The sequence below is a fragment of the Microtus oregoni genome, unplaced genomic scaffold, assembly GCF_018167655.1.
Source record: "Microtus oregoni isolate MIOR12 unplaced genomic scaffold, Mior012 000067F_ref0000223, whole genome shotgun sequence".
Taxonomy (NCBI): domain Eukaryota; kingdom Metazoa; phylum Chordata; class Mammalia; order Rodentia; family Cricetidae; genus Microtus; species Microtus oregoni.
The window spans coordinates 2,720,181-2,746,994 of NW_024543974.1; the positions used below are offsets into that span (position 1 = coordinate 2,720,181).

Consider the following 26,814-nt stretch of genomic DNA (forward strand, 5'->3'; position numbering starts at 1 on the left):
GGTCTCCTTCCTTGACTTGCTGCTCTCCATCCCTAAATCATCTAACTAGTTCCTTGTGAATAGATGTGAGCTCTTGGAAGTTCCTGCTCTGGCTTTTAGGTTAGTATGACCAAAAGATGTTTCCCTCGGGCGGGTGGAATGTCATCATTTGTCACCTTACCTTTCACAAGTCCTCTCTAAGCACAATAATTGGAAGAAGCTGTGCAAATGACAGGGGCATGGTACAATGTTCACAAATGCCAATGTGTAGCAAAGGCCTAATAACACACTAGGTGTGAATTATGGACCGTAATTAAGGCCTTTGCCAGTCATATTGTCCAATTAGAATATACATAATTGTAAGTAGGACTCCATTTTAAAAAAATGAATAATTGCTTGTTGAAAGTGTGACATTAAAGAGTTAGCAGAATAGGATCTGTAAAGATTTCTAAATGAACAAAGGTGAGCCCTTGGCTTATTTCAAACAGATGTCACCTGCTTTGGAAACTTCCCTGGGGCAAAGAATGCAATGTTCTTACTATACTCCGGGCCTGGGATGGTGTCTGGATTGTTACATACATAGGAGAAAGGGTAGAATCATCTCCTATTTCTGCTATAAGTGATTACCATGAATTTTAGATACCTAAATCAACACAAATCCATCCTTTACATCTGGGGTATTGGATGGCTGAAGGAGCCTCACTAGACTGAAGTTCAGGTTAAGCAAGGTTGGGGTCTTTTTAAGGCTCTAGTGATGTATCAGTTTCTTTGCATTCTCCAGGTTTTTGAAATATGTCTTCATGGCATGGCTCCTGGTCCCTTCCACTGAGCCACTGATGACATGCAGTTTGGCCATCACTCTTCTTTCCTTATAGTGACCCTTGCCTTTGTTTTGAGCCCACCCAGGAAATGTAGGATAATTACTCTAGCTCAAAGATCCTAGACCGTAGCTTAATCACATTTTATAGTGATTTCTGCCACATAAAGTAACACTAGAAATGATTCCACGTACCACAGGGGCATTGGGTATTGTGTCTGTACTGTTGTATCATGATGTCACAGTGCTTTTAAAACATAATTTTTATTTTACATATAAGCATAATTGTTGATGGGGTTTCTGTCCTGCCTGGTTTCTGTCCTCCCACCAGGTTCTACAGCTGTTTAGCCCCAAAGAAATCACACAGAGGCCTATATTAATGATAAACTGATTGGCCCATTAGCTCAGGCTTCTTATCAACTCTAATAATTTATATTAACTCATTCTTCTTATCTATGTTAGCCACATGGCTTGGTACCTTTTTTAGTGGGGCAATCACATCTTCCTTCTTCTGTGTTTGGGACAGGACTGGGTTTCCTCCTTCCCAGAATTCTCCTGTTCTCATTGACCCACCTCTACTTCCTGTCTGGTTGTCCTGCCTATATTTCCTGCCTGACTACTGGACAATCAGCATTTATTTAAAACATAATTGGCAGAATATAGACAATTGTCTCGCACCACATAATAGTTCCCTAGAAAAAGATATCCTATCTAGACAACTATCATATATGTTTTGATAAATATTAGTTAAGATTTTATGAAAAACAGAAATGAAAATCCTAAAATATAGCTGGGCAGTGTGGTTCACACATTTAATTCCATCACTCAGGAGGCAGAGACAGGTTGATCTCTGTGAGTTCAAGGGCATCCTGGTCTACAGAGCAAGTTCTGGGACAGCCGGTCTGTCACACAGAGAAACCTGTCTTGAGAAGCCACTACCATCTCCAACAAAAATAAAATCCTAAAATATGTGGGTAAAGTGAGGGGTCACCTGTTGTGACACAGACTTCTGTGGCAAGTGTTTAACTTTTTTCTTCCCCTAAGTGATGGTTAATGAGTATACAATAAGCTACTTATGTTTTAAAATGGACAGTCTGGTAACCCATGTAACTGTCACTGTGAACATCAACCCCAAAGATTCTTCACAATTTTGTTGTCACTTTCTCTCCTCTTCTCCCTGAGCATATAGCAACATATTTGTTTTTTTCCATTGCCTGTTTTCTAAAAATGGGATTACACAGCACACCAAAAGCACTTTTCTTCTATTGTCTGGTCTCTGCTCTTCTGCATAAGTCTTCTGGTATTCCATATTATGGCATGTGTCATTGATTTGTTTGCTTTCCCCCCAGATGGAAAATGGGTATTCAAAATGCTGGGTTAGGTGACTTCCTGTGACAAACACATTGAGTGTAGGGCTTGTGTCTCAGTGGCCATACTATAGGTGTCTGACTTTAGGCCTCTTGGGTCTCCTTTGTGCAGAAAAGTTGGAACTCTTTCTCCCAGTGTCCTCCATAGGGATTTGGGATGATAGCTGGAGCAAAATGGTCTTCTGGCTAAGGGTTAGGGGGCTTCCTGAGCAACATGATGCTTAAGCAAGTTTCTAAAATTATTTTGTGAGATTATAATATAATTACATTTCTCCCATGTCTTAACGCCAAAGCCTTCCATATAGGTTGGAGGGATGGCTCAGTGGTTGGAAATATATTTTACTCTTCCAGAAGACCTGAGTTTGATTCCTAGCACCCATGTCAGATAGTCTGGAACTCTAGCTCCACAGGTGCTCCTGCCTCTGGCCTCCTCAGGCATTCTCTCACACACATACACATGACGAAAATAAAATCAAACTTTAAAAATGACTCCCATATACCCCTTCTCATTTTCTTTCAAATCGATGACTTCTCTTTTAATTAACTATTGTTACATGAGTATACACACACACACACACACACACACACACACACATATTTCCTACACACATAGATATAACCTACTCATTTTATGTAATGTTGCTTGTATGCTTATGTTTTTAGAGCTGATCATTTGGTATTGAATAACCAGTTGGCGTGTTCTTTTCCCAGGGAAGACTATTTCTCCCACTCTCAGTATTCCTTAGGTGCCTATAGTTCTTTTTGTAAGGGTGAAACTTTGAGGGTTCCCCCCACTTTGGCATGTCTATTGTTATTGTCCTTGTTCAGCTCATGTTCAGGCAGTAATTGGTGAGACATAATGGGTGTATCTTCTGACATTCCTAAGAGACACAGCCTCACAGCAAACTCCCTGATCCTCTGGTTGGGCAATTTTTTTTCTTGTCCTTGTGTTCTGTCACTTTTCCTGGGGAGTTGTGAATGAAAATCCCTTCACCCCAAGTCTAGCTTGGGAATCAATGAATTTATTAGGGGTTAGTGACTTACAGGGACATGGGTTATTCACAGGCAGCTGCATCACCAACAGTCTGTCACAGGGGCTGGGGAGATGGCTCAGTCTGTAAAGTGCTTGCTGCACCAGCTCAGGATTCAGCTCAATACTGAGCACTCGTGTACAAAGCCAGCGGTAGTGGCACATGCTTGTGATCTCAGCGTCGGGGAAGGAAGACAAGCAGATCCCTGGAGCCCACCGGCAGGCTGACTTACCTTAATTGGCATGGGTATCTATGAAAGACACTATCTTGAAAACCAAGGTGCACTGCCCTGAGGAACAACAACTCAAGGTTGACTTCTGGCCTCCAAGAACGCAGAAAGGTGCATATGTACCTGCACAAACCAACATGCACAGACGCATCTGCACATAATACATCTCCAAAGACTTCTTTTGAACTTCCACCCGGCATGGGTGGTGACTCACCAAAACTCTCAGTAGAGCTCTCTGCACAATTTGCAGGCAGATCTATGGAAGACTGTGACCCTGCAGAGGGACCCGAAGCATTTTGTTAAGTCTCATGAGCTTCCTGAGTCTTGTGAACCTCCTTTCTCAACCCAGGAAGGGGTTAGGAGTCGCCAGTGTTGTAATTTAGAAAAAGTGGCACATGTGTGGGAAAGATGCCATGCAGCAGAGCTCAGGTGAAGGGGGTCTGTATATGGGGAAAATGAATGGGAAAGAGGGGGAGGGGAGAGAGGAGAATGGCCCGTGGGCACAGTAGCAGAAGAGGAGGGGGCAGATAGACAGACAGATGAAGACAGAGAGAAAGGGAGATGGGAGGTGGCCAGGGCCCTTTTAAAGGAGAATGTAGTGAATGTTCACAGGAGGTGCTCTCAGTGGCTACAGCTGAGGACGTGTACCCCAAGGTCAGGCCAGTGCACATGCCTGAATACTAACAACTAGCTTAATGCAGAGTAGTGCATTCGGCCCAAGAAGTGGAAAGAGTACAGTGTGCAGTGCACAGGGCAGGGTGTAGAAGTGGCAGGTTGGAGCTAGACTGGAACAAAAACAAAAACCCTTGCCATTCCTTGGCTGGTGCTGCCTCACTTCAGTCCACGGCCATCTTTCCAAGTCCTCTTGCATTATGTATCTTCCTCCTGCTTTTCTGAGATGGGGTTTCAATATGTAGTGCTGGCTGGCTAGAACCTGACGTGTCGTCCATGCTGTCCTTGAAATCACTGTGTATGGCAAGCCCGTCTTGAACTTGTGCTGAACTCCTGCTGTCGACTCCCAGTTGTTGCTGGTATTGCAGAGGGGTGCCACTGAGTTGGCTCTCTCATCTTATAAGGATGCCATTAGATTAGGAGCACACTGCTGAGCTCATTTAAACTCCGTTACTCCTAAAATCCTTTCTCATGAGAGGGCTCAGTAGTAAGCACTTTTGCTCCTGCAGAGGACCTGGGTTCAGTTCCCAGCATCTCCATGATGGTTCACAAATGCCTGTAACTCCAGTTCCGGGGAATCTGATGCCCTCGTCTGATCTTCAGGGGTTCCTGCATGCACATCGTGGGCAATTATACACTAATTAAATAAGTAAGTAAATAAATAAATAAATAGAAAATATATTAAAGCTTTTTTGTCCAAATAGAGACCCATTCTGAGGGATGACACCGCACCATATGAACTAGAGGAGGAGTACAGTTCATCCTATACCATAGGTATAGAGTGTTACTCTTTGCCTTTGCTGAAGAAAGGTTTCCTCTTTCATATTAGCTGCATCCAGCTCACACACTGGGAATTCCCACTAGTAGTGCATCTTGTTATGAGTAGCAATAATTAGATGAGCCAGAATGTGACAAGGGGGGGTGGAGTGATAAAACAGGCAAAGTAATTTCACATTATTTCCAGAGTGGCATCTCATGGGAAAGCTGCTTAATGGGCTGCCTGTTCTATGAGTTGGTCAGGCATTCAGGTGTGTGGCTCTTGGGCTCTACCTTGGGCTCAGGGCTAGAGAGGGAGTTGGCTACCTTCCCAAAGTCCTGCTATTGTTGATGAGGATCAAGAAGACGGAATCTCTAGCCTGAGTGGAGACTGGGTCAATCACTTTGGCTAAGGGACCACCCCTAGGAGGATTGGCTCACCTTAAAGTTTACTAAAGAGATAGGCAGAATGATTGGTTTTTGAAAATGAGACACTATACTTTTCCTTCCCAGAATCCCTACCCCACAGTTCAGAAGCTATGGACCGCAGCCATGTAAAGGTCATAAGTGTGCCTGCTTTTCAGAATTACTCAGAAAAGCATAAATTTTCCTTCACTTTTTAAAATATCTTTTCTATGTGTGCTTTCCTTACTCTTTTTCTAAAACCTCCACCCTCCAACCCCCATATGTGGCTGCGTGCTGGCCATATGCCAGCTTAAAGATCATGACTTTCCTTTTCTTCTGGGGAGCTGCTAGGGTTTTGTAGCTTGCCAGTCCTATGATTTTTTTCTTTTGAATGCTAATAAAATTGTCCTTGTGCTTCTATTCGAGTCTATTCTTAAAATTATTTTATAATAAATTCTTTTATTAATGCAACTAGGACCCCCAAAGGGGACCTTGATTGCCCCTGAATCACTATGGGAGGAAGACTGCTAGAGTTCAGATTGCTAATTCTGAGTCCCGTCTTCAGGGGTTTGGGAGAGGTACATAAGGGCATTGAAAAGGAAGTGCACCTTGCCTATTAGGCTGTGGCTCATGGACTCTTCATGGATGTTTGCAAGTTTGGCACGAGCAGAATTCCCAGGTTGTGGACAGGGCCCACATTACTTGGTTGCTTTGGGCAGGTTGAGTATGGTACACTGAACTGTTCCAATTATGGGGAATGGCAATGATGCTCGGGGGATGTATGGAAGGGTTTAGAGGGAGGAAAGGGAGGGGGAAATGTAATTATAATCTCAAAGTAATAGTCTCATTCAGGGCTTACGGTAGAAATCAGTGCTAGAACAATTGTCTGACATATGTGAGGTCCTGTGCCCAGTGTCACATGCAAGAAAAAAATAAAATAAAATAAACTTGAAAATTGAAATTGAAAAATATACAACAGTAAGTAAAAAGCCTGAAGCCATTCCATTGTCCTTATTGCATATTATTAAAGAAATCACGGATGAGAAGATACTTGGAGGAGGCCCCTTTCAGCAGTGAAAGTGTTTTTAGGTAGAGGAACATGTGAGCGCCCTGAATAGAGGAAGAGCCCTCTGAGGACCACTGACTAAATGAATTCCACAAGTCTTGGGCAAGCTAGAGTCTTGTAATCCCATACTGAGATACAGTCATTTCAAGTGTGGCTAGCAGCCGCAGCTCTGCAACTGGCCTCCAGCAGACAGTTCTACACACTGCAGAGGGGTTCTTTGCAAAGTGTCACTTTTGTCAAATGTGCTTCCTTGACTCAGTATGCAGAGTTGACCTGTTAGAGTGGAAGCTGACCTCGCTGACAGACTGACAGAAGGTTCCTCACCCCCCAGTGGAGGCCTGTAATGCTAGAGAAAATGATGTGAGGAGGAGCGCTTCCATCCAAGTAGGAGTGAACCGTTAAATGGTTGAAATGGGAAACTAGCTGGTGCTTATTGATTGCTGCAGTCCCCAGCCAGGATGGCCACATTGAGATTTCTGCAACCTGGAGTCTTTTACCCTGCATGGTTAAAGGATCTTTCAGACAAACTTAATTTATAGGCTTGAAATGAAAACATTTCCTGAATTTTCCAGGCATGTCAGTGGCGTCACTAGGGAATGATCGGTCTGCGAAGGCATGCAATGATAGGAGCAGAGGGCAGAGTGATTCACGCTGAGGGTAAAGACCATAAGCCAAGGGATGCAGGTAGCCTTCAAAACCTGGAAGAGGCAAGAAAATGAACTGTTCTTCAAAGGAGCTCCTAGGAAGACTGTATGTAACTTGCTGGTGCCCAGATTTTACATCATGTCAGACTTGGGGCTTCCAGGACTATGAGATCACAGTGTGAGTACTGTCTGTGTCTGTATGGATTTCTGCATTCTATTAATGAAGGTGCTAGTTGGAGAATAGAAATCGTGAGCTCTCTGTCTATGCATTTGAGTGCTGTGTGCATAGAGATAAGCATAATATTTCATGAGCTGGCCTTAATGATGCGGTACCTGTTACTTGAATCTGGCTTGGTTCCTGTCTCAAGGGACACAGTTGAGCTGAAAAGAGGCATAGGAAGGTGACAAGTGAGATTCTACAATTCTACTTTAAAACATAACAAATGGATTTTTTTTTTGAGACAGAGTCTTGTGTACTGCAGGACAGCCAGAATCTCTCTATAAGGCCAAGAATGACCTAGCCAGCTACTAAAGGCAATTTCCACCTTCAAAAGACTGAGATTATTGTTGTGTACTAGTATCCTAACAACTAACACAGGTATCTGCGGTGTTATGGTTTAAACCCAGGGCGTTGTGCAAACTAGACAAGCTCTCTGCCAACTCTGTAGCCTAAGGAAACTTTCTGTGGGCTCTTTCCCCTTCCTCCCCACTGATTAAGCATGGTCCACAATCTAGATCCACCATTTTTAGTGGATTTTTCTTGCATTGTACTCTCAAATCACGTATATACTTAGTTAGCATCACCATACAATCCAAGAATTGTGTTGTATGTTGAGAACCAAGTACAGGGTGGTAATAAGGGGAAAAGGCTTGGTGAAGAGCTGCACTTTCATTTCTGAACCTGCTGATTTAGAGATTTAGTTGGCAAAGTCAAGCAGGTCCAGACCTGGTACTACTCCTTGTAGCCCAAGACAGAAATCTCCCATTTTCTGCAGAAGCATAACATGGTGTTTTCCTCCTTTTAAGGATTTGCATTGTGAAAGCAGCCAGGCTACAGCTGGCCAGATGACACACCAGTCACAGAAGGAGGTTAAAAGTGGAGCATGTATTTATGGCCAAGGACTGGCTCTTTATGTCATTAATCCTGGTTCTTAGACTGCTTTAGTCTCTTTGTAGAGTACCACAGCAGCACCCAAGGCTGTAAGGTCTTCGCCTCCTCACTGTGTCCACAAATATTGAATTTGAGTGGCTGCAGCAGAACCCCAGTCTGTCATTGAATGTGCTGGCAAAGGGATTTGAACAAGTCACTTCCTGGCAGTATGATAGCCATGATACTGTTCACGGATGAAAGCTGAAGTTGAACTGAGAAAGGAACTGAAGAACTGTGGGATATGGTGGGGTTATGTCTTTGAGTGGTAACAGGTAGTGACCCTTAACACAGTATCTAAAAGATGAACACAGACCATAGGGACAGATTCAAGTAGTTCTGGAGTTGACACACACGAGCACAAAGTTCTGAAACCTTAACTCTTCCGATTATTGAACTTCAAAAGCATGTGATAGAGGCTTGTAGGATGGGTTAATGGAAAAACTTTCTCTCTCTCTCTCTCTCTCTCTCTCTCTGTCTCTTTCTCTCTCTCTCTCTCTCTCTGTGTGTGTGTGTGTGTGCGTGTGCGTGTGTGTGTGAAGGAATCTGAGTCATGTAGCTTGATTCGAACTCAGATCCTCCTGCTTCAGCCCCTTGAGTGTTAGAGATAGCAGGTGTACGGCACAATGCCTACACAAGCTTGCTGTATCTGACCATCCTTTCCTCTCCAATCCTTTTCCCTTCACTTACATTTCTTTCTCTGAGATAGAGTGTCACTCTGGAGGTGACACTGGTCTGCTATTTTCTATGGAGCTTAAGTTGGCCTTCAACTTTTGCCAATCATCTTGCCTCAACCTCCTGAGTGCTGGGGCTGTGGGCATGTTTGAGTGTGCCACTCTAAAGAGGGAAGCACGTGTGTCTCTCCACTGTGTCAGAATTTCCTGATCAACAATAAATAGACAAAATATGGTAGTTTCATTGCAGAATTTGCCACATTCTCCTACTTACCCTGATAGGCCTGACTCGGGCCATGTGGGTTCTTTTATTCCGGTCTTAATTTCAAATCACACATTATATAGTGACAGTCTCTCTGTGTGCCTTTCTCCTTGCACACACACATACAGAAAGAGAGAGAGAGAGAGAGAGAGACAGAGAGAGACAGAGAGAGAGAGAGAGACAGAGAGAGAGAGAGGGAGAGGGAGAGAATGATTGTGAAGATTTAAAGAGGTAGAGTTTCAGAGCTGGGAAATTGACAGAAATGCAAAGTAGTCTCTCTCTGTGTGAGTGAGATGATGAACTAGCTAGAGCTTTTTGGAGAGGCACTGGGTCTCTTGACTGCTCTCCAAGGGTGTGGGTTCAGGATCAGAGATTCAGTCACAGTTCACGAAGGTACAGGATCAGTGGGCATCAGATCCACAGCAGATCCAGGTTGGCAAACAGGAGGGTGATGGACAGGGCAAGAAGGCTCTATCAATGGAGGTGAGCGGAAGCCTCTTGGCACAGTCAGGATTCTCTGCCTCCAGGTGGTCAGTGGGACTGTCATCAGCCACAGATTGCTCGGCGTCCACCTCTTCATGGGTGGAGGTGAGAGAGTTGTACTCTACTCTTGCTGTGCTTTCATGAGTTTGCGGGCCTGGTTTTCTCTTATATGATTTTACTAGTTGCAATGAACCCTGATAAATTTATGGGGTGACATCCCATTCTACTCCCAGTAGTAAGTCATTTATTAGTCTGTACTGTGTGGGTGATTCTGGGCAAATGGTGCCCATGATCTGCCCACCCTGGTACACACTTAACCTCCATCCTCATAATGGACAGAGCACAACCTGAAAACCTAGTGTGGAGTAACTTAGAATGGGCACAGCCTGATGTCAACAAGGCAGGAGCTGCCATACCTGGCCAATTTTACTGTCTTTAATCATTTCATCCCCCCCTACTTTGTCTCTCCCCCCGCCACTTTGTCTTCCTTTTTGACTTTTTTTCTTGAGTTAAGAACTCACTCTGTTACCCACGCTGCCCTGCAACTTTCAGTACTCTGATTGGCCTCAAATTCATGGCCATCCTCAGGCATTAGCGTCCCAAGTGCTGACATTAGAGATGCCATTCACCATGTCTGACTCTTTGGCCATGTTAAGTGTATAGTTAGTGCTTTTAAATGCATTCATGCCAGAATTTTGTGCTCTCTTGGCACTGATATGGTGAGCTGTGTGAAGCCATCTGCGCTTAAAGGTTGAATTTCATTATGGCTTTCATGGGGTCTTGATGAATACTGTTTCCTGGACAAGTTAAACATCAAAATACCTGAACAATGTGAGAAATTGACTTGGGTGTCTACTACTTTGCCACCAGTAACAATGATTTCTGGGAGAACTTGCTCCTCAATAGGGGTGTAGCTAAGTAAATGGATTCCTTTTGTGTACCCAGTCCTTGCCCAAACAGCCTACACTCTGAGCACCACAGATCATGCTTGGATGACAGCAGAAGTCTGATCCGGATGAACATCTACTCCTTTCCTTTTCCTACATGAGCCTCATTCTTTGATCAGCAGTTAGGTCCAGAGAAAACGTCACCTGACCAAAATCACCAAGTTTCTCCAAGAATTTTCTCTTGTCCTAAGGGAGTGGTGCTTAGCCTCTCTTTTCTAGTTGAAACAAACATGGCCTCTCAGGAGGCTAAGAAAAGTTAAAAGGCTCAGGAAGGTCATGAAATTTACAAGGCTCAGGAAGGTCTTAAAACTTAGAAGACATAGCAAGCTTAAACTCACAAAGTACACAAGGCTCAGGAAGATGATTCTTTTGTGCTTTGGGTGATGCAGCTGCCTGTGTTTTTATCTTTTTGTGTGATATGTGTGTTTATGTGCATGAATATGTATGTTTTGTTTAAGTGCATATATGAAATGGCTTGTGTGTGGAAATCACAGGACAACCTCAAGTGTTGCCTTCCATCTTGTTTGAGGTAGGATTTTCTTTTGTTCACCTTTATGTATACGAGACTAGCCCTTGAGCTCCCAGGGATTCTTCTGCCTCTGCCTCTCATCTCACTGAGGAACACTGGGATTTACAGACTCACACTACCATGTATGGCTTTGCATGAGTTCTGAAGGTGTGAACTGAGGTCTTTGTGCTTGTGTTAACACTTCATCCAGTTACCCGTCTCCCCAATTCTTTTTGCTTTTAGATGTTAGTTTTATTTATATGGAAGCATGTGTGTCTGTGTGTGTATGTCGTAAGCATATGGGTGTCTGCTGTCAGATCCCTTGGATCTGGAGTTAGAGACAGTCATGAACTCTTTGACGTTAGTGCTGCGAAGTCTACCGGAAGAGCAGTGAGTGCTCTTAACCACTGTGCCATCTCCCCAGCCTTCCCTAATTCTTATATCTACATTTTTACACAATTAGTTTCTAGATCACTTTTAACATGTTGTAGAATTAAAAACTTTTTCCTATTAAGCAGCCTCCTATATTTTTGCCCTTAGTCCCTGACAAGTAAGTCCTATTCTGTTTTCTGTCTTTAAAAATGTTGCTACTCCAGGGACCTTGAGTAAGTGCTCTCATAAAGTATGTGTGTATTTTTATGACAGGCTTAATTCATTTAGCATACTTTTTAAAGGCTCATCCATGTATAACCATTTGTTGATTGACTGATTCATAGCTAGAGTTTGAAACATGGATCTCATGGCTACTAATACACAGCACTGTCTTAAACCTTCAACCTTCTTGCTGTCATTTTATTTTTAATCTTTTCTTATATTTTCTAAAACTTACACAGCTAGCATGCACAACTTGAAAATAGTCTTAAAATGTAGATGAAACATTGAGAGGCCTTTAAGATAGGGCCACATCAGGCCAGATGTCTTTGAAGGCCATATTTAGACTTGTGGGATTTTTAGTCAGTGTAATGAAAACATCTCTGATATTCTGAGTGGGGAAGGTGATGCTCCAGAATCTATTTAGAGAGGAAGAAGAGTGTCTACATTCCCGTGGTCTGGAGAATGTCTGGGAGTCTACTTTCTACTACAAAGTCCCAGGAAATGCCATGTGTAGTGGGGAAGATGTTGTGTGCCTGAGCTAGGTTCAGAGGAGCAGGTGGTTCTTAGGCATGGTTTAGAAATGACTTTACAGTTCTTGGTGATGGTGTGACTTAGAACATGAGAGAGAGAGAGAGAGAGAGAGAGAGAGAGAGAGAGAGAGATCCAAAGTGGTTTGGAGGATTTGGATCTGAATAATGGATAGTGTGGGCAGCTGCCAGTCAATGAAACTGATGTGGACTCCAGGTCTGGAATTTGGCTATGAGACTTGGGGAGTGACTCGAAGAGGAGGGAGCAGAGCTGAGACACCCATTTGATGAGTTTGGTCATGAGGAGGAGGGAGCCATAGCAGCAGGGCTGAGGTGGAGAACTGAAGTCAAAAGAGGGATTTCTAGTTTAAAAGTGGAAGATGTTAAAATAGATGTGATACTTCCCAAATCGATCTGCAGATTCCACTCAATCCTATTAAAATCTCAGCAGCCTTATTTTGTGGAAATGGGCAGGATGCTCTTAAAATTCACATGGAAACTCAAGAAACCCAAAATAGCCATGCAGACTTGCTAAACAAGAGACAAGTTAGTGGGTTCCAAGTTCCCAGTTTCAAAACTTACTATAACAGTAATGAGGACAGAATCCCCTTGGGTAGGAGTAGAATGTGCAGGTTTAGGATTCTGGACAAAGGGGTGGGCCACGGATAGGCTGGGACTCTGTCATTGCCTTTCTTTCTCAGCAGGGTTTGGCCAGATGGACATGTTGATGGTGTGTGACGAATGCAGACTGGGATTCTCCATGCAGGCCTGCTTATGAACACAGAAGGGATGCCTGTGGCTCACACTGGACTTCGTGAAGTGATTACTTTGTGTTTTCTTGCCTCTGAGGCTGTGTGGGTTCCAGTGGGCTCTCTGTCTGTGTGGACTGCATTGAGTTCTGTTCAGGCTGTCTCATGGTGGCCAGAATGTAACCCAGACTTCGTGTGAGCTTCATGAGCTGTCTTACAGTGAGAGTCTCCTGCTACTAGTGTGAGGCACAATGAAGAAAACCCACCTTATTTATGTATTCATTTATTTAGTATGTGGGACAATGTTTGTATGTGTAGGGGACAATGCACATGCATGTGAAATGCCCATGTATGTGAAGGCCAGTGGTCAACCTTGACTTTCATCTTTCAGGAATTGTCCACACTGCTCTTTTCAGCCATGGTCTCTAGCTGGCCTGAAGTTCATCCACATGGTAGACAGGTTGGACACTGAGCCCCAGAAATGTCCCCATCCCCTTGTTCTTGCTACTGACTGAGCCATCTTCCCAGCTGCAGCCTGGACTTAGTGATCTCCAAGGTTTCTGTTTGCTCTGCCAGTGTTCATTTAAGAAGCACAGACGAGACACAACTTCCCACTGCTGTTTATGCCAGCTGCAGGCGAAGGAAATGCCACGCGCGTTGTTAGTAGTTTAAAGGCTGTGGTTTAGGAGAGCTTGAAGATGGCCTTGTCTGAAATGCTGGCTTATGTTAGAACAGCAGGCTCTAAATGTTCATCGGGCAGGAAGGAGTTTAGATGAGAACATAGCTTTGTTAGACTGCACTAGGCTTTTTTTTTTTTTTTTTTTTTTGAGACAGGGTTTCTCTGTGGCTTTGGAGCCTGTCCTGGAACTATCTCTTGTAGACCAGGCTGGTCTCGAACTCACAGAGATCCGCCTGCCTCTGCCTCCCAAGTGCTGGGATTAAAGGCGTGCGCCACCACCGCCCGGCTGCACTAGGCTTTTGAACAGTTGAGCACGACCCTCCTCTAAGTTAGTTACTCACCTATGTCCATGGGCTACCATTTATTCGTCAGTTTAGTTGACTCTACTTAATACCAGATATGATAATAAAGGTAGTTCATATCCGGGATTCCTGTGTGTCAGAAAGTGTGTTTTAACAAATTCTTTATGTACACTGACCAGTTAGTCCTCATATCCCCTACCAAAAGTAGGTTCTCTGTTGTCAGATCCATTTTAAAGATGAGAAAGATGAGGCCTTGAGCCCTTAGATCTTTTATTAGTATTTTTTGTGGGTGCATATGTGTGTTTGTGTATATGTGCATGTATGTGTGAGCATGTGTGTGTGAGTGTGTAGATCAGAGGTTGGTGTTGGTGTCTTGCTCACTAGTTCTCTAGAGTCTCTCACTGAAGGGAGTTTGCTGATTGGCTAGTCTGGATGGCCAGCAAACCCCAGGGATCTTTCTTTCTTCAGCTCCCCATCTCTGGGATTCCAGGTGCTTGCTGCCATGTGTGGCTTTTTCTGGATGCTGAACTCAGGTCCTCATGATCCACAACTCTCCATGGTGGTGGAGGAGAGCTAGATCTGCATCTGGACCATTTGGCTCTGAAGCAGGTCATCAGTACCAGTAAGTTCAGGTATTGCCCCAGAACAGCCTTGTCTCCCTGTCTCAGCAGTGGCTTCACCTTCAGCAAGGCACCTGGAGTTCGCACTCCAGCCCCAAGAGCAGCATACCTCACACCATAGGACTGTGGCAACACCTTAAGTGTCCTGACATCTCATGGCGGAGCCTTGTTGCCAGAGGCTGCTCATTCGTTCAGACCACACAGAAACTATATTATTTGCAATAGTGTTTAGCCAAAAGCTTAAGTGTATTTCTAGCTAGCTCTTATATCTTTTTATTTATTTATTTATTTATTTATGATTTCTGCCTCCTCCCCGCCACCGCCTCCCATTTTCCTCCCCCTCTCCCAATCAAGTCCCCTTCCCTCGTCAGCCCGAAGAGCAATCAGGGTTCCCTGCCTTGTGGGAAGTCCAAGGACCACCCCCCTCCATCCATGTCTAGTAAGGTGAATCAATTTCCAGTAATCTGTGCATCACCATGAGGACCGGAAAACTTCTGGTGGGCACTGGCAGGGACACCATCGTTTGATATGCAGGGAACAGGTCACCTATGTGGGATCAAGTGGTTTCTTGTGGACACCTAGGCAATGAGCTAGAAAACCTCATGAACTCAGGAGACATTTCTACTTCTGCTATATAATTATTATTTTTTAAATTTATTTATTTTATGTGTAACAGTATTTTGACTTATATAAGTATACCACATTTATGGCTGGTGCCCGTGGAGGCCAGATGAGGACCTAGGAACTGGAGTTACAGATTGCAGTGAGCTATCATGTGGGTGCTGAGAACCGAACCTAGGTTGTCTGCAAGAGCAGCTTTTAGCTGCTGAATCTTCTCTCCAGTTCCCATGCTGCCTAATCACTAACCACTGTGGCCAGTGGGCTCTCAGGGAGTATGGTCTCTGAGACCCTGGGACAGTATCTGGAGCCAGCTACCCATCCAGTCTTTGTTGAGATATAAATTACAAAACATAAAACCCACCATTTCAATATCTCTACTTCAGCTTTTTCAGTAGACTCACTATGCTGTGCATGCATCCATCTGGTGCCAGAAAATTTCTGCCACCCTAAAGTGGAACCCCATGCCCATTAGCAGTCTAGTCCCTTCGCCTCCAGCCCCAGGCACCCATTCACTCTCAGCTCTACTTCTGCACAGGAGGTTCTCTCTGGGGACATTCAGTGCACATTTGTGGTTTCCTTGGTGAACATCCACCATAGACATTGTTTTTTGTGTAGAAAGAAGAAAGACTCTCCTTTTAATTACACACCCATCAGTGTAGTGACTTTTACAATTTGTACAAATCCTACCCTGACACTGGAAGTCAAACAGCTTGCTATATAGGATACTTAGATGCTTCCTGGCAATATACAAAAAGACTTTGAGCCCTGGAGCCTGCAATTGAAGGATGCCATGTTTATCAAGTGTTCCCCTTCCCTGGCAGGCCCTGGAGCCTGCAATTGAAGGGTGCTTGAAATCAGCTGGCAGCTCCAGTCCTCAGTGGCCACTGTGCTTGGGCTTTCGGGTGCTGACTCCTGTCTTCTAGTGAAGCACTGCCTTCTTGTCATTATTGTCCTCTCTGACGGAGGCTTAAATTTATTCATGAAACTAGTTGGAGCTCAGGTGGCAATGGTGAAATGCATTTAGTAATCAGAATAAGAGGCAAGCTATTTTCCCATTCCTTTGCAACGCTGCTGTGCCTAACTAACCCAGAGGATATTAATTGCTCAGCTTGCTCTGAGGTGGAGAAACATACATTTATCAAGACAACGTGTTCAGGTCTGGATTGAGTAACTTGAGTTAAAATGCTGCAGACATTTCAGGTAGACTGGATACTAGTATTTTTGGTTTGTTCTGGCCTTCTGAAGCATGGGGTCTGGATAGGAGACTTACTTGTTTGCACTAAGGGCAGTGAATTATTTTCACTGTGCGATCTGGAAAGTTAAGCTCAGCTTTTCATGCTTGCATAGCGAACACTTTGTTGACTGAGCCAGTTTCCTGGCTCTCCAAATCTGTTCTTATTTCTTGAGCCTAAGTGATCAAGAAACTAACCATAGGCAAAACGGCTGGCATATGATTTGGTCACTGAGGTCTGATTCTGATAGTGAGCTTTCCTTGCACTTGATTGTATAAAGATTGATCAAGTCTGTTTGTTTTGATACATAGCACAGTGCTCTTGGAGTCATGTAGACACAGATGAGAGGCAAGTGAGTGTCATCATGGCCTTCACGGACACAGATAAGTCCAGAGTAGGTTTTATGGAACCTCCATTAAGGCAGACAAATGGAAAAGTTGCTTTACCAGACTGAGATGTCTCTGTGTTCTTTCTCCTTCACATTTACAGAAAATGGTCATGATTTCAAAGTGTTGAAACAGAAGCAGTTCGGATATTTATTCAGCTAGGCTTTCTACTGTCTGCCTTTTAGAAAACCTAGACACTGCATACATGTACAAAACAAAGAGGTAGAAGAGAAGTCATCCTTAGAGAGCAAGGGGTCGGCTGTCACTGGCCACTAGAGAGAAGCTCATCTCTGATTAAGTCTCAACATTACCTCTGAAATCTTTGGCTTGGAGGCAGTCCAGGAGCCTCTGAAGTTCTTAACCAACCAGTAGGTAGGAGACACAACCTGGAGGTGAATTTGCCTTTGGTCTAAACCTCAAATGGACTGTCACCAAATCACTGTGTACTGGTAATTGGGGAGAGGGCAGACTGGAATTGGAGAAAACACTCACCTGAAACATTGGTTTAATTTTCACCTTATTTTATGTAGTGGGTGGCTGCCATGTTGAATAGGACCTGCCTGTAGAAGATGCTCTTAAGCCCTTACCTGGAAGAGGGTGCTCAGGATGAACAAAGTGAAGTGGGCAGAAACAACTGAAGCAGGAGTGATTAATTAATCAAACCCATATGTAAGGCTCCTTAAGGGCCCATCAGCAGTCTCTCTGGGATCACATATTTCCATCACGTCTTTGGCAGGTGCTGGTATCCAGCCAGCGCATGACATCACTGACTAACAAGGTCCTACTTTGCTTTGTTTTACAACCTTCATTAAGATGCAGCCTTGGCTTCCCATACCACTGGTAAGTCAGGTTGCAATGCAGGTCAAGTTTGTGTCCCATCCCCAAAGGAAACCATGGGAGAGGACAGACCCTGCTATCCAGATGTATTTGGATAGAGCCAACACTGTATTCTGTAGATCCTCTCAAGGACAAACACAAATTCATAGAGAACATTTCCAAAATTCTTCTGTATCAAAGAAGACACTGCCGACATGTGTCATCAGCTCACAGCATCGTTTCCCCATTAAAATTCTTAGTGGCCTTCTACTGCAGATTAGGATTGAATGCTGGAACACTGGCTAGTCAGATTCCAGGGCTTAGGAGTTGTGAACTGGGCCTAAGATGAATCAGCTGCTTTCTAAAGTGTGCTGGTGCCAGAGGAAGAACCTTTGGGATACCTGCCAGCATCCCAAACAGACTTAAGTTAGAACATGGCAGAGCAGCACCTGTATGACTCCCTTTGCAATGGGTGGTCTATTGTGAGGATATCTGTGCCTGTTTGGTTTTTAGTTGTGCTGGATTGTAGATGTTGCCTTGTAGTACTTCATGTGTATTCCTCAAGGGCCTTACTATTGGACTACACTCTGACCCTAGTTGTGTAGGTTTTGAAGAAGTCTTAATAGCTTAGGATTGAGCTTGAGGGTGAGTGTTTTGTCCATAGATTGGTTGGGTCTGTTGAGTCCAAAGTCAATAGGGGATTAATTAGTAAATACTGCAATACCGTCATATTGCTCTTAACCCCTTACCTAATGACACATGACCAGATATGTCAGGAACTAACAGGGGAATGGCCCGGTCTGCATGTTAGTAGCTCATTATGCTATTGTGGAGTGTGTCCTTTTGTTGTAATGTGGGGAAGGAGGGGAAGAGTATTGAAAGAAGACCCAGTGGAATAATAATCTTATGGTTCAGGAGACCTTGAATTAGTATAAGAAAAATACATATACATATTTTAATTGTTTTTTTTAAAGCAAGGAGGCAGAAAGTAGATAGGAAATTCTTCCTTCTCCTTGACCTCTGTTCTCAGTTCCTTAGACATAACCTGTATTAGCAGATTCCCTGTATGAACTTAGAGAACATTTTTATGGTTGTGGATTTAGATATGAACACACAAATGGAAGAAGATTTCTCTGTCTCTTGATGTATTTCGGAATGTATCTCATGTTAGTATACAGGCATTCCCCATGCTTTCCTAACACAGCAATGCGGTAACTCATTGTGTGGAAGAGCTGCCTTCGCACAGCTGTTCATCTCTGCTGACCACTATTTTGTTTGCATTTCTTTTTGCTGTTGTAAGCAGAGCAACAATGGGTGTCTTTTTGAACACCCTTATTTATGTCCATGTTACAAGTATTTTTCCCTAATACACACTTAGAAGTGGCATTATTAAATTGGAAAATGCACATATAAAAAATACTTAGATGTTGAAATAACTACAGACGTTCAGAAAATTCGCAAGTATGATATGTAGAGTTTGGTCCCCCAACTCAAATCTCTTCAGTGTACATTGGTTGCCCGATGCATTAGCTGGCATCTAGGTAAGGAAACCAGCCCAAGCGTGGTCACATTACTACTGTCTAATAGACCCCCATTCAAGTTTCTGTAGCTACTCAAATAATGTCTAGTGTAAACGTTAGCATATATCATTCATCCTAAGTTCTATAACAATTTCTGTGTGTTTTACTCTCATACATATGTGTTTCTCCAGATATGTTTCCTGGCCTATTTCTGGATCAGTTTCAGATATTGTACCTATGATCTCTTCATACATCAACATGTATCTGCTATAAACAAGGACATCCTCTTTCTGATAACAAGAGGATTTCCATTAAGATCAGGCAGTTGGATGAGAACCAGCATTCCCATCTGGTCCACAGACCTCATTCACTTTCTCTGATTGATCCAATAATGCCCTTTGCAGGTTAGGATCCAATCAAGGAGTATTGGATTTAGCATTATCATTTCTCTAACCTCAGGATGTAAATCTCCGACTACTTGTTTAGCGCCAAGAGCACTTGTTTTGGGGATTTTATCTATTTTTATGGATGCTTTTCACTGATTGCATCCCTAAAGTTCACAATTTTCTTAACATGTTCACTGCCCTTTCTTTCCCCTCTGGTATCTTTTATGAGTTTGATTGAGTTTCATTGTTTATGCTGTTTTTAATTTTTCTTTAACTATTTTGAGGTTATGTATTTTTATTCAATAATTACTCAATTTTTGCTGTAGGAAATGATCTTTTAGATAAAATTTATTTTTGGAAAATTAGATTTGAAAAAAATTAAAAAGCAGCAGAGAATTCCTATATTCCTCTGTCATTACCATTTACATTAGAACCCGTGCTAATCCTCTGTTATTAGCCAATATCCATATGGCATCAGCTTTTTCTAGTTTCTGTCTAGGAGCCCAGAGCTCATACTGTTTATCTGAAGTCATTGTCCACATAGGCTCCACAGGCAGGGCTGCTTTCTCAGCCTCTCCCTGATCGCCAGGATTCTTAACAGTTGAGAAGGGGGCCCAGTTGGATGTTTTGCACAATATCCCTGAATTGGGGTTTGTCTGTTGTTTTCTTTCTTTTTTTTTTTTTTTTTTTGGTTTTTCGAGACAGGGTTTCTCTGTAGCTTTGGTGCCTGTCCCGGAAATAGCTCTGTAGACCAGGCTGGCCTCGAACTCACAGAGATCCGCCTGTCTCTGCCTCCCGGGTGCTGGGATTAAAGGCGTGCGCCATCACCGCCCGGCTGTCTGTTGTTTTCTTATATTTATACCGAGAATATGAGGATATGTGAGTGTGAGAAGACCATTAGAAGTAAAGCACTGTTTTATTTCTGATGGTTTAGTTGCTTTTAAAGATGGTCTCACCATAGCAGGTATGGTGGCACACACCGTTTTAGGCCCAGCACTTAGGAAGCATAGGCAGGAAGTTCTGTATAAGTATCCATAATTATCCACAATTAGTACTAGGCCTAAGTAACTATCAGACTCATCAGGACACAGAGATGGATGTGTGGTCCATGTCGGAGGACAGCTTCTCTTAGGAATGTGAGCATGCAGATGCCTCTGACATGCTGGCTTCAGTTTCAGGCTGTAGTTGCTTAGATTCCTCCCAACCATATGCCCAGATTCCCTTTTCTCCATACCCTCTCCAATATATGCTGTCAGTCATCTCTCTGCCAACTGTTGTCAATTAGAATAAAGTTTACCTGGGGGAGTAACTTAGTAGTAGAGCCATGTTTGCCATACACAAGCCCTTCCTTTCCTTTTTGTGGGCAGTCTTGCTAGGTAGCATGGGCAACCTCAAGAGTGTGATCTTCATGTTGTATACCACCATGCCTGGCTTTGTTGCTCCTTTAACTTGTGTTTCCCCAAAGACTAGAGTGCTGTACATTATCTTTTTATTCATCTGTTAACCGAAAATATGATTTCTTTGGGGGAATGTCCCTTATCCAGTTTTAACTAGTTTACTCTCTTGCATTGGTTTTTGTGGTGCTGGGAATAGAGTTCTAATTCTGGTCTTCTGTGTTTTCCCACCAGCAGTTCCTGAAGACATTACCTTTAATGCCATGTACATTCTCAAAAAGCAACTGTCTGTTAGGGTTACACCTGGGCTTATATCTAGGTTGTCTATTTTATGCTACTATGTTCTACTTTTCTTTCTGACAGCTTTGTAGCATACAGATTGAGTATACCTTACACAGCTTTTAGATCATTTTGGATTTCTGATTTTATATTAGACTTACCCAACTGTGGTTTGAGGTCAGGGGCCTGATGCTTTTATGTTGTCAATGTCTGGCCCTCTCACTTTTCATACTGGCCTCCCTCACATGCCTTTCTCTTACTTTCAACTGTGTCCTGGGATCTGTGACTTGTGATTGTTTTCTGTTCTTCAGGTGTTTGTTTAAATCGAGACTCACACATGGGGAAATGGCTCAGTCATTAAGAATTGGTTCCCCGCATCCATGGTGGGCAGCTAGCAGCCAGCTGTAACCCATCTATCTCCAGGGGATCTGACACCAACTTCTGACCCCCAAGAGCATACATGCATACATTTTTTTTTTGAGATAGCGTTTCCCTGTGTAACAGTCCTGACTGTCCTGTCCTGGGACTCACTCTGTAGCCCAGACTGGCCTTGAATTCAGAGATCCATCTGCCTCTGCCTCCTAAGTGCTGGGATTAAAGGTGTGTACCACCACCGCCCATCTTAATTTTTAAGAATTAAGAACAAATGAAAAGTAAAATCTAGAATCTCCATTTGAGACAAAGTATGTGACATTCGTCTTTCTGAAGTAAGCTTTTTACATTTAATGTTATAGTCTTGAGTTTCGTCTATTTTCTTGCAAACTATATGACTTCATTCTTCATGTAACTGAATAGTATTCAGTTGTGTACATGTACCACATTTGAAAAATCCATTTATCCACTGATGGATATCCAGGTTGATTCTAAAACTGGCTGTATTCACTCGCGCTGTAAAAGCACATCATCTGTGATGTTAGCTGCGGCCTCTTCACTGTGATATGAGCATGAACAGATATTGAATTTTGTCAAATGCATTAGTGCATCTATTATGATAATCATGGATTTTTTGTTAGTATTCTACATATCGTATGTATTCCACATATTGATTTAGGATGATTTTTGTTGTTGTTGTTGTTTCGAGACTGCATTTCTCTATAGCTTTGGGGCCTGTCCTGGAACTAGCTCTTGTAGGCCAGACTGGCCTCAAACTCACAGAGATCCATCTGCCTCTGCCTCCCAAGTGCTGGGATTAAAGGCATGCGCCACCACTGCCCAGTTTAGGATGATTCTTTTATCTCTGCAATGAATCCTATTTGACAGTGGTGAAAGGTGTTTTTAATGTGTCACTTGATCTTATTTGATAGTATTTGGTTGAGGAGGAATTCTGTCTTTGTATTAATATTGTCCTGTGGTTTTCCTGTAGTGTTCTTGTCTCTCTTTGAAACAAGAAAAAATGAGTTTAGAAACAGTTCCCCCTACCCGGGGGTGGGGTCTGTGGAAAGATTTGTTATCTTTTCAGTTGTGGATAGAATTCCCTAATAGTGTAGTCTGGGAGACTTTTTATTGCTGACTTACTCTCTTTAGTTATTTTTTTGATCTATTCATATTTATTTCTCCCTCAGTTGGTCTTGGAAGGTTACATGTGTTTGTGAATTCAGGTATTTCTTCTGTGGGGCTGGAGAGACGGTGCAGCAGTTAAGAACACTACGTCTCTAGAGGATATGGGTTTGAATCCCAGTTCCCACATGGCAGATCACATTCATTCATAAGTCCAGTTCCAGGGGATCTGACACCCTTTGCTGGCCTCCGCAGGCACTGCATGCACACAGTGCACAGACATACATGCAAACAAATGTCAGTCATTTCTTCTAGATTACCCACCTTGCTAATGATTAGCTGTTCATAGCAGGCCTTTAAGATCATTTGTGTTTCTGCGATACCAGTTGCGATGCCTTCTCTTTTATTTCTGAGTGTGTTTGGGTCTTCTCTCATTTTTATTTGTTATTGTGGCTGAAAACTTATGTAAAGATAAAATGACAATGAAAACAAAACAAAACAAAAAAAGCCCAGGTGAATAAGGAGTTGAAGTCCAGCCTCAGCTACAGGAAATTGGAGGCCAGTCTGGACTCCTTGAGACTGTGGAACCTATCGGGTCAGCTGGTCTTACCCATGTCCCCAAGGCTGGAGCTACACAGCAGGCACTTCGTCCACTGAGCTGTCTTCCCAGCCAGCCTGATTTTCTGCATTCTGTTTTCTTTCTTTCCATTCGGAACTTATTTTCTTTTCCCCTTTGCTGTGTTTGGCTTTTCCTTTGTCTTACTTTCTAGCTGTCTGAGGAGTACGATGTGAGCATGTGAGACTTTCCCCGTTTGGATGGAGATTTCCTATCAGGACTACTTTCGGTTGGAGTGTATCATGCCTCCATTTCCCTTTGTCTCCAGTTACTGTTTGCTTTCCCTCCTGATTTTTTTTCTTTGACTTACTGATTATCAAGAAGAGTGATGTCTAATTTGTACATGTTTGTGAGATCCTCTAGCTTTCTCTCACTGTTTAGATTTAGTGGCCAGCATTTTGACTTCTTGATGAATTAGCCACTTTGCATTATTTAATGATCTGTTTCTTTGGACCATGTTGGAGTGCTTGACTTCCGTTTTATTTTTTTCTGATGTAAGTATAGATACTCTAGTTTTCCTTTGTTTTCCTTTGCATTTCCATCCCTTATTTTTTAAATGGCATAGATCATATTAAGAGTATATTTCAGAGTGCACCTCAATGGTAGAATGCATGCTCAGTACATTCTAGGTTCTGGATTCAGTTCTGAGAGACACAAATAATAATAGTAAGAACAAAGAAAATATTTCAGGCCAGGCAGTGGTGAAAAGAAGTCTTTAAAGAGACAGTAAGGGATGGTGCATGCCTTTAATCCCAGCACTTGGGAGGCAGAGGCAGGTGGATCTCTGTGAGTTTGAGGCCAGCCTGGTCTACAAGAGCTAGTTCCAGGACAGGCTCCAAAGCTACAAAGAAACCCTGTCTTGAACTCCCCTCCCCCAAAATTCAGTATTACTGTTTTACTTTAAAAACCACCTAAATTTAAAATTATTATTTTTTATTTGTAGGATATGGAGACTTGGATGATTTTAATCTGGAGGATGCACTGAAAGAAACTTCCTCAGTAAAGCGTGAGTCAAGCAAACAATCATGAAAAGCAGCTACCAGTGATCACCGAGGACTGCACTCACCATTTTCCCTTTAGGGAAGCAGGCACATTCAAGAAAATTAGCTACATCTTTTCCATCTGTTTTCTATTACACGTTCAGGGCTTTTGTCATAGAGACATACATATGTCACCATACTTTATTATTTAATGTATATTGCGTGCATGAGAGGATGTGTATGCCCATCTTAGCTTTTTCCATGCTCTACAAAAAGAGAACTTTGACCTGTTTCAGTGTTCTCACTTTTTTTTGTTTGAAACAGGATCTCTCTCTGGCTGTCCTGAAATTTACTGTGCAGACCAAGTCATCTTTGAACTCACAGAGATCCACCTGCCTCTGTCTCCTAAGTGCTGGGTTTAAAGGCATGCACCACAACAGCTTGAACCTACATCATCTGAAAAGTTATTTTCTTGTTTATTTTTATTTCATTTTAAGTGCTTACGTGTACTTGAGGGAGGTGTGATAAGAGCCCAGATACTGTGCAGCTGGAGTTACAGGTGCTTGGGAGCTGCCTGACAGGGATTCTGGGAAGCAAACTTGGGTCCCCTGCAGCAGCAACAGTGACTCTTAAGCACTGAGCGGTACTTCCAGCTCCAGAAGCCATGCCATTTTATCATTCCTCTTAGTGGGATTCCTTGGAGGCCCTCACCTGTGTACAGTGACCTCAGGAAATGATACCAAGGCTAGTCTCCTCCTGATATGATTTCTGCAAGCCATGAAGTGGCACACACACACATGCACGGGTACGCACACATGTGCATGCACACACATGCGCATGCACACACACATATATACAATACATATATTACTTAATTTGCTCCTCTTCTTGTTCTCCCTCCTCCCTTCAGAGAGATGGGACCACTTCAGCATCACAACTAGAAGGCCGGGAACGACCAGAGCCCCAGCAAATCCAGCAGGTAATAATGAAGTGAAAATGAATGAACTTTATGCCCTGGCAATGCTGAAGCATGCATGGGCAGCCCATATCTGGCCGTTCTGTTGAACTTGTCCATATTAGGTTTCATGGTCTAAGTTGATGAGGACGACTAACCAGGTCTCTTCCTCAAGAGGACACCGGATCTCTTTACAGATGGTTGTGAGCCACCATGTGGTTGCTGGGAAGACCTTTGGAGGTGCAGGCAGTGCTCTTAACTGCTGAACCATCTCTCTAGCAGGCAGCAAGACTTGCCTAAATGGGACTTGAGCAAGTCAAGGTTCTGCTGAGAAGGGAAGTGAGGCATCTTGGGCAGTATCCGAATGAGCTGTACAGAGGTTTTACACATATATGAAAGCCATCAAAGGCATCCATCTGAATATTAGACTTATTTCAGCAGAATACTGTCTGCTTGATTATTATGCCTTATGTTAAGATAGTAAATTTACTTCATTGATGCTTTGGGTGATTGAGATGTAGGCTGCCAGAAACCAGGTACGAAAGGAGGAGAATCACATCTGACTGAAGCCACAGGCTAGCCATTTAGTTTCCTGGTAGGGTCCGTTCTTACTAACTACAGTATAAATATGAGCTATTCTTGGTCTGGCAGAGGGGGACAGCCTCAAACCACAGAACTCTTGAATGGAGATGCTCAAACATTTTCTCTAAATTCTCTAAATTTTTGACGATCTCAAGAGAATTTGTTTATGTGGGCCACATCTATAAATATTTCTCATCTGAGAACTTAAAAATGAAAAACTGTTATTAATCTAAAGAAAATAAATTAACATATGCATCGACATATGTGGCAGATTTCTATGAGAAATAACATTGCTTATAAGATGAAAACACAATTTAGAGTACAGAGTAATGTCTGGCTTGATAGGATACACCTGGAGTCTGTGTGTGTGTGCACACGAGCGCACGCATGTGTGTTTGTGTGTGTGTGTGTGGTGCTTTGAGACAGGATCTTACTATGTAGCCCAGGATGGCCTGGGACTCACTAGATAGATCAGAACTCACTAGGTAGACCAGGCTGGCCTCAAACTCACAGAGATCTATCTGCTTGCCTCTGATCCCACACCCCATCCCCAGACACAAGCCTGGGTTTTCTTCCTGTATTACACTGGACCTCAGGAGCTTTCAGCAGCTCAGGATAGCAGCAGATAGAAGAATGGGGACCAGAGATGTGCGCCACCTCACCAGGCTCCTCCTGGATTCTTATATCCGGCAGAAAAAGGAAAGAGAACTTAAGGTGACTTTGAGACTAGTTGAGACGTCCTCCTCAGATAGAACACCAAAGCCCAAACAGTGTTTTTTTTTTGTTTTTGTTTTATTTCGTTTTGTTTTATCCCAGATTAAATGTGTGACGTGTAACTCAGCTCCATTGAGCCCCATTGGACTCTCCTGTTCTTGGAACTGGTCTTCTGCCCATTCATTGTTTACTAACACCATGCACTGGTCACTTGGAAACACTGGTGCGCTGACGAATGCATGTGACCATATTTCACTCTGTTGTATTTCAAAGTCCCACTGATTAGCATTGCCACCCACCTCACTGAAAAAAGCCCTCGGCAAGTTAAACACAGGACCCTTAAATAAACTTAGCAGTTTAAAACATTTAATTTTTTTC

At 43.1% G+C, this 26,814-nt stretch overlaps 1 protein-coding gene across 2 annotated transcripts in view; it reads left to right on the forward strand.

The window, feature by feature from the left end:
* Positions 1-26,814, forward strand: part of LOC121440449 (CD99 antigen-like protein 2) — a 79,094-nt gene that overhangs the window by 25,949 nt on the left and 26,331 nt on the right. For both annotated transcript variants that reach the window (XM_041641209.1, XM_041641210.1), the window contains exons 2-3: positions 24,149-24,211; positions 25,096-25,164. In XM_041641209.1, coding sequence (XP_041497143.1) covers positions 24,149-24,211; positions 25,096-25,164 — 132 coding nt within the window. The remainder of the gene's footprint in view (positions 1-24,148; positions 24,212-25,095; positions 25,165-26,814) is intronic.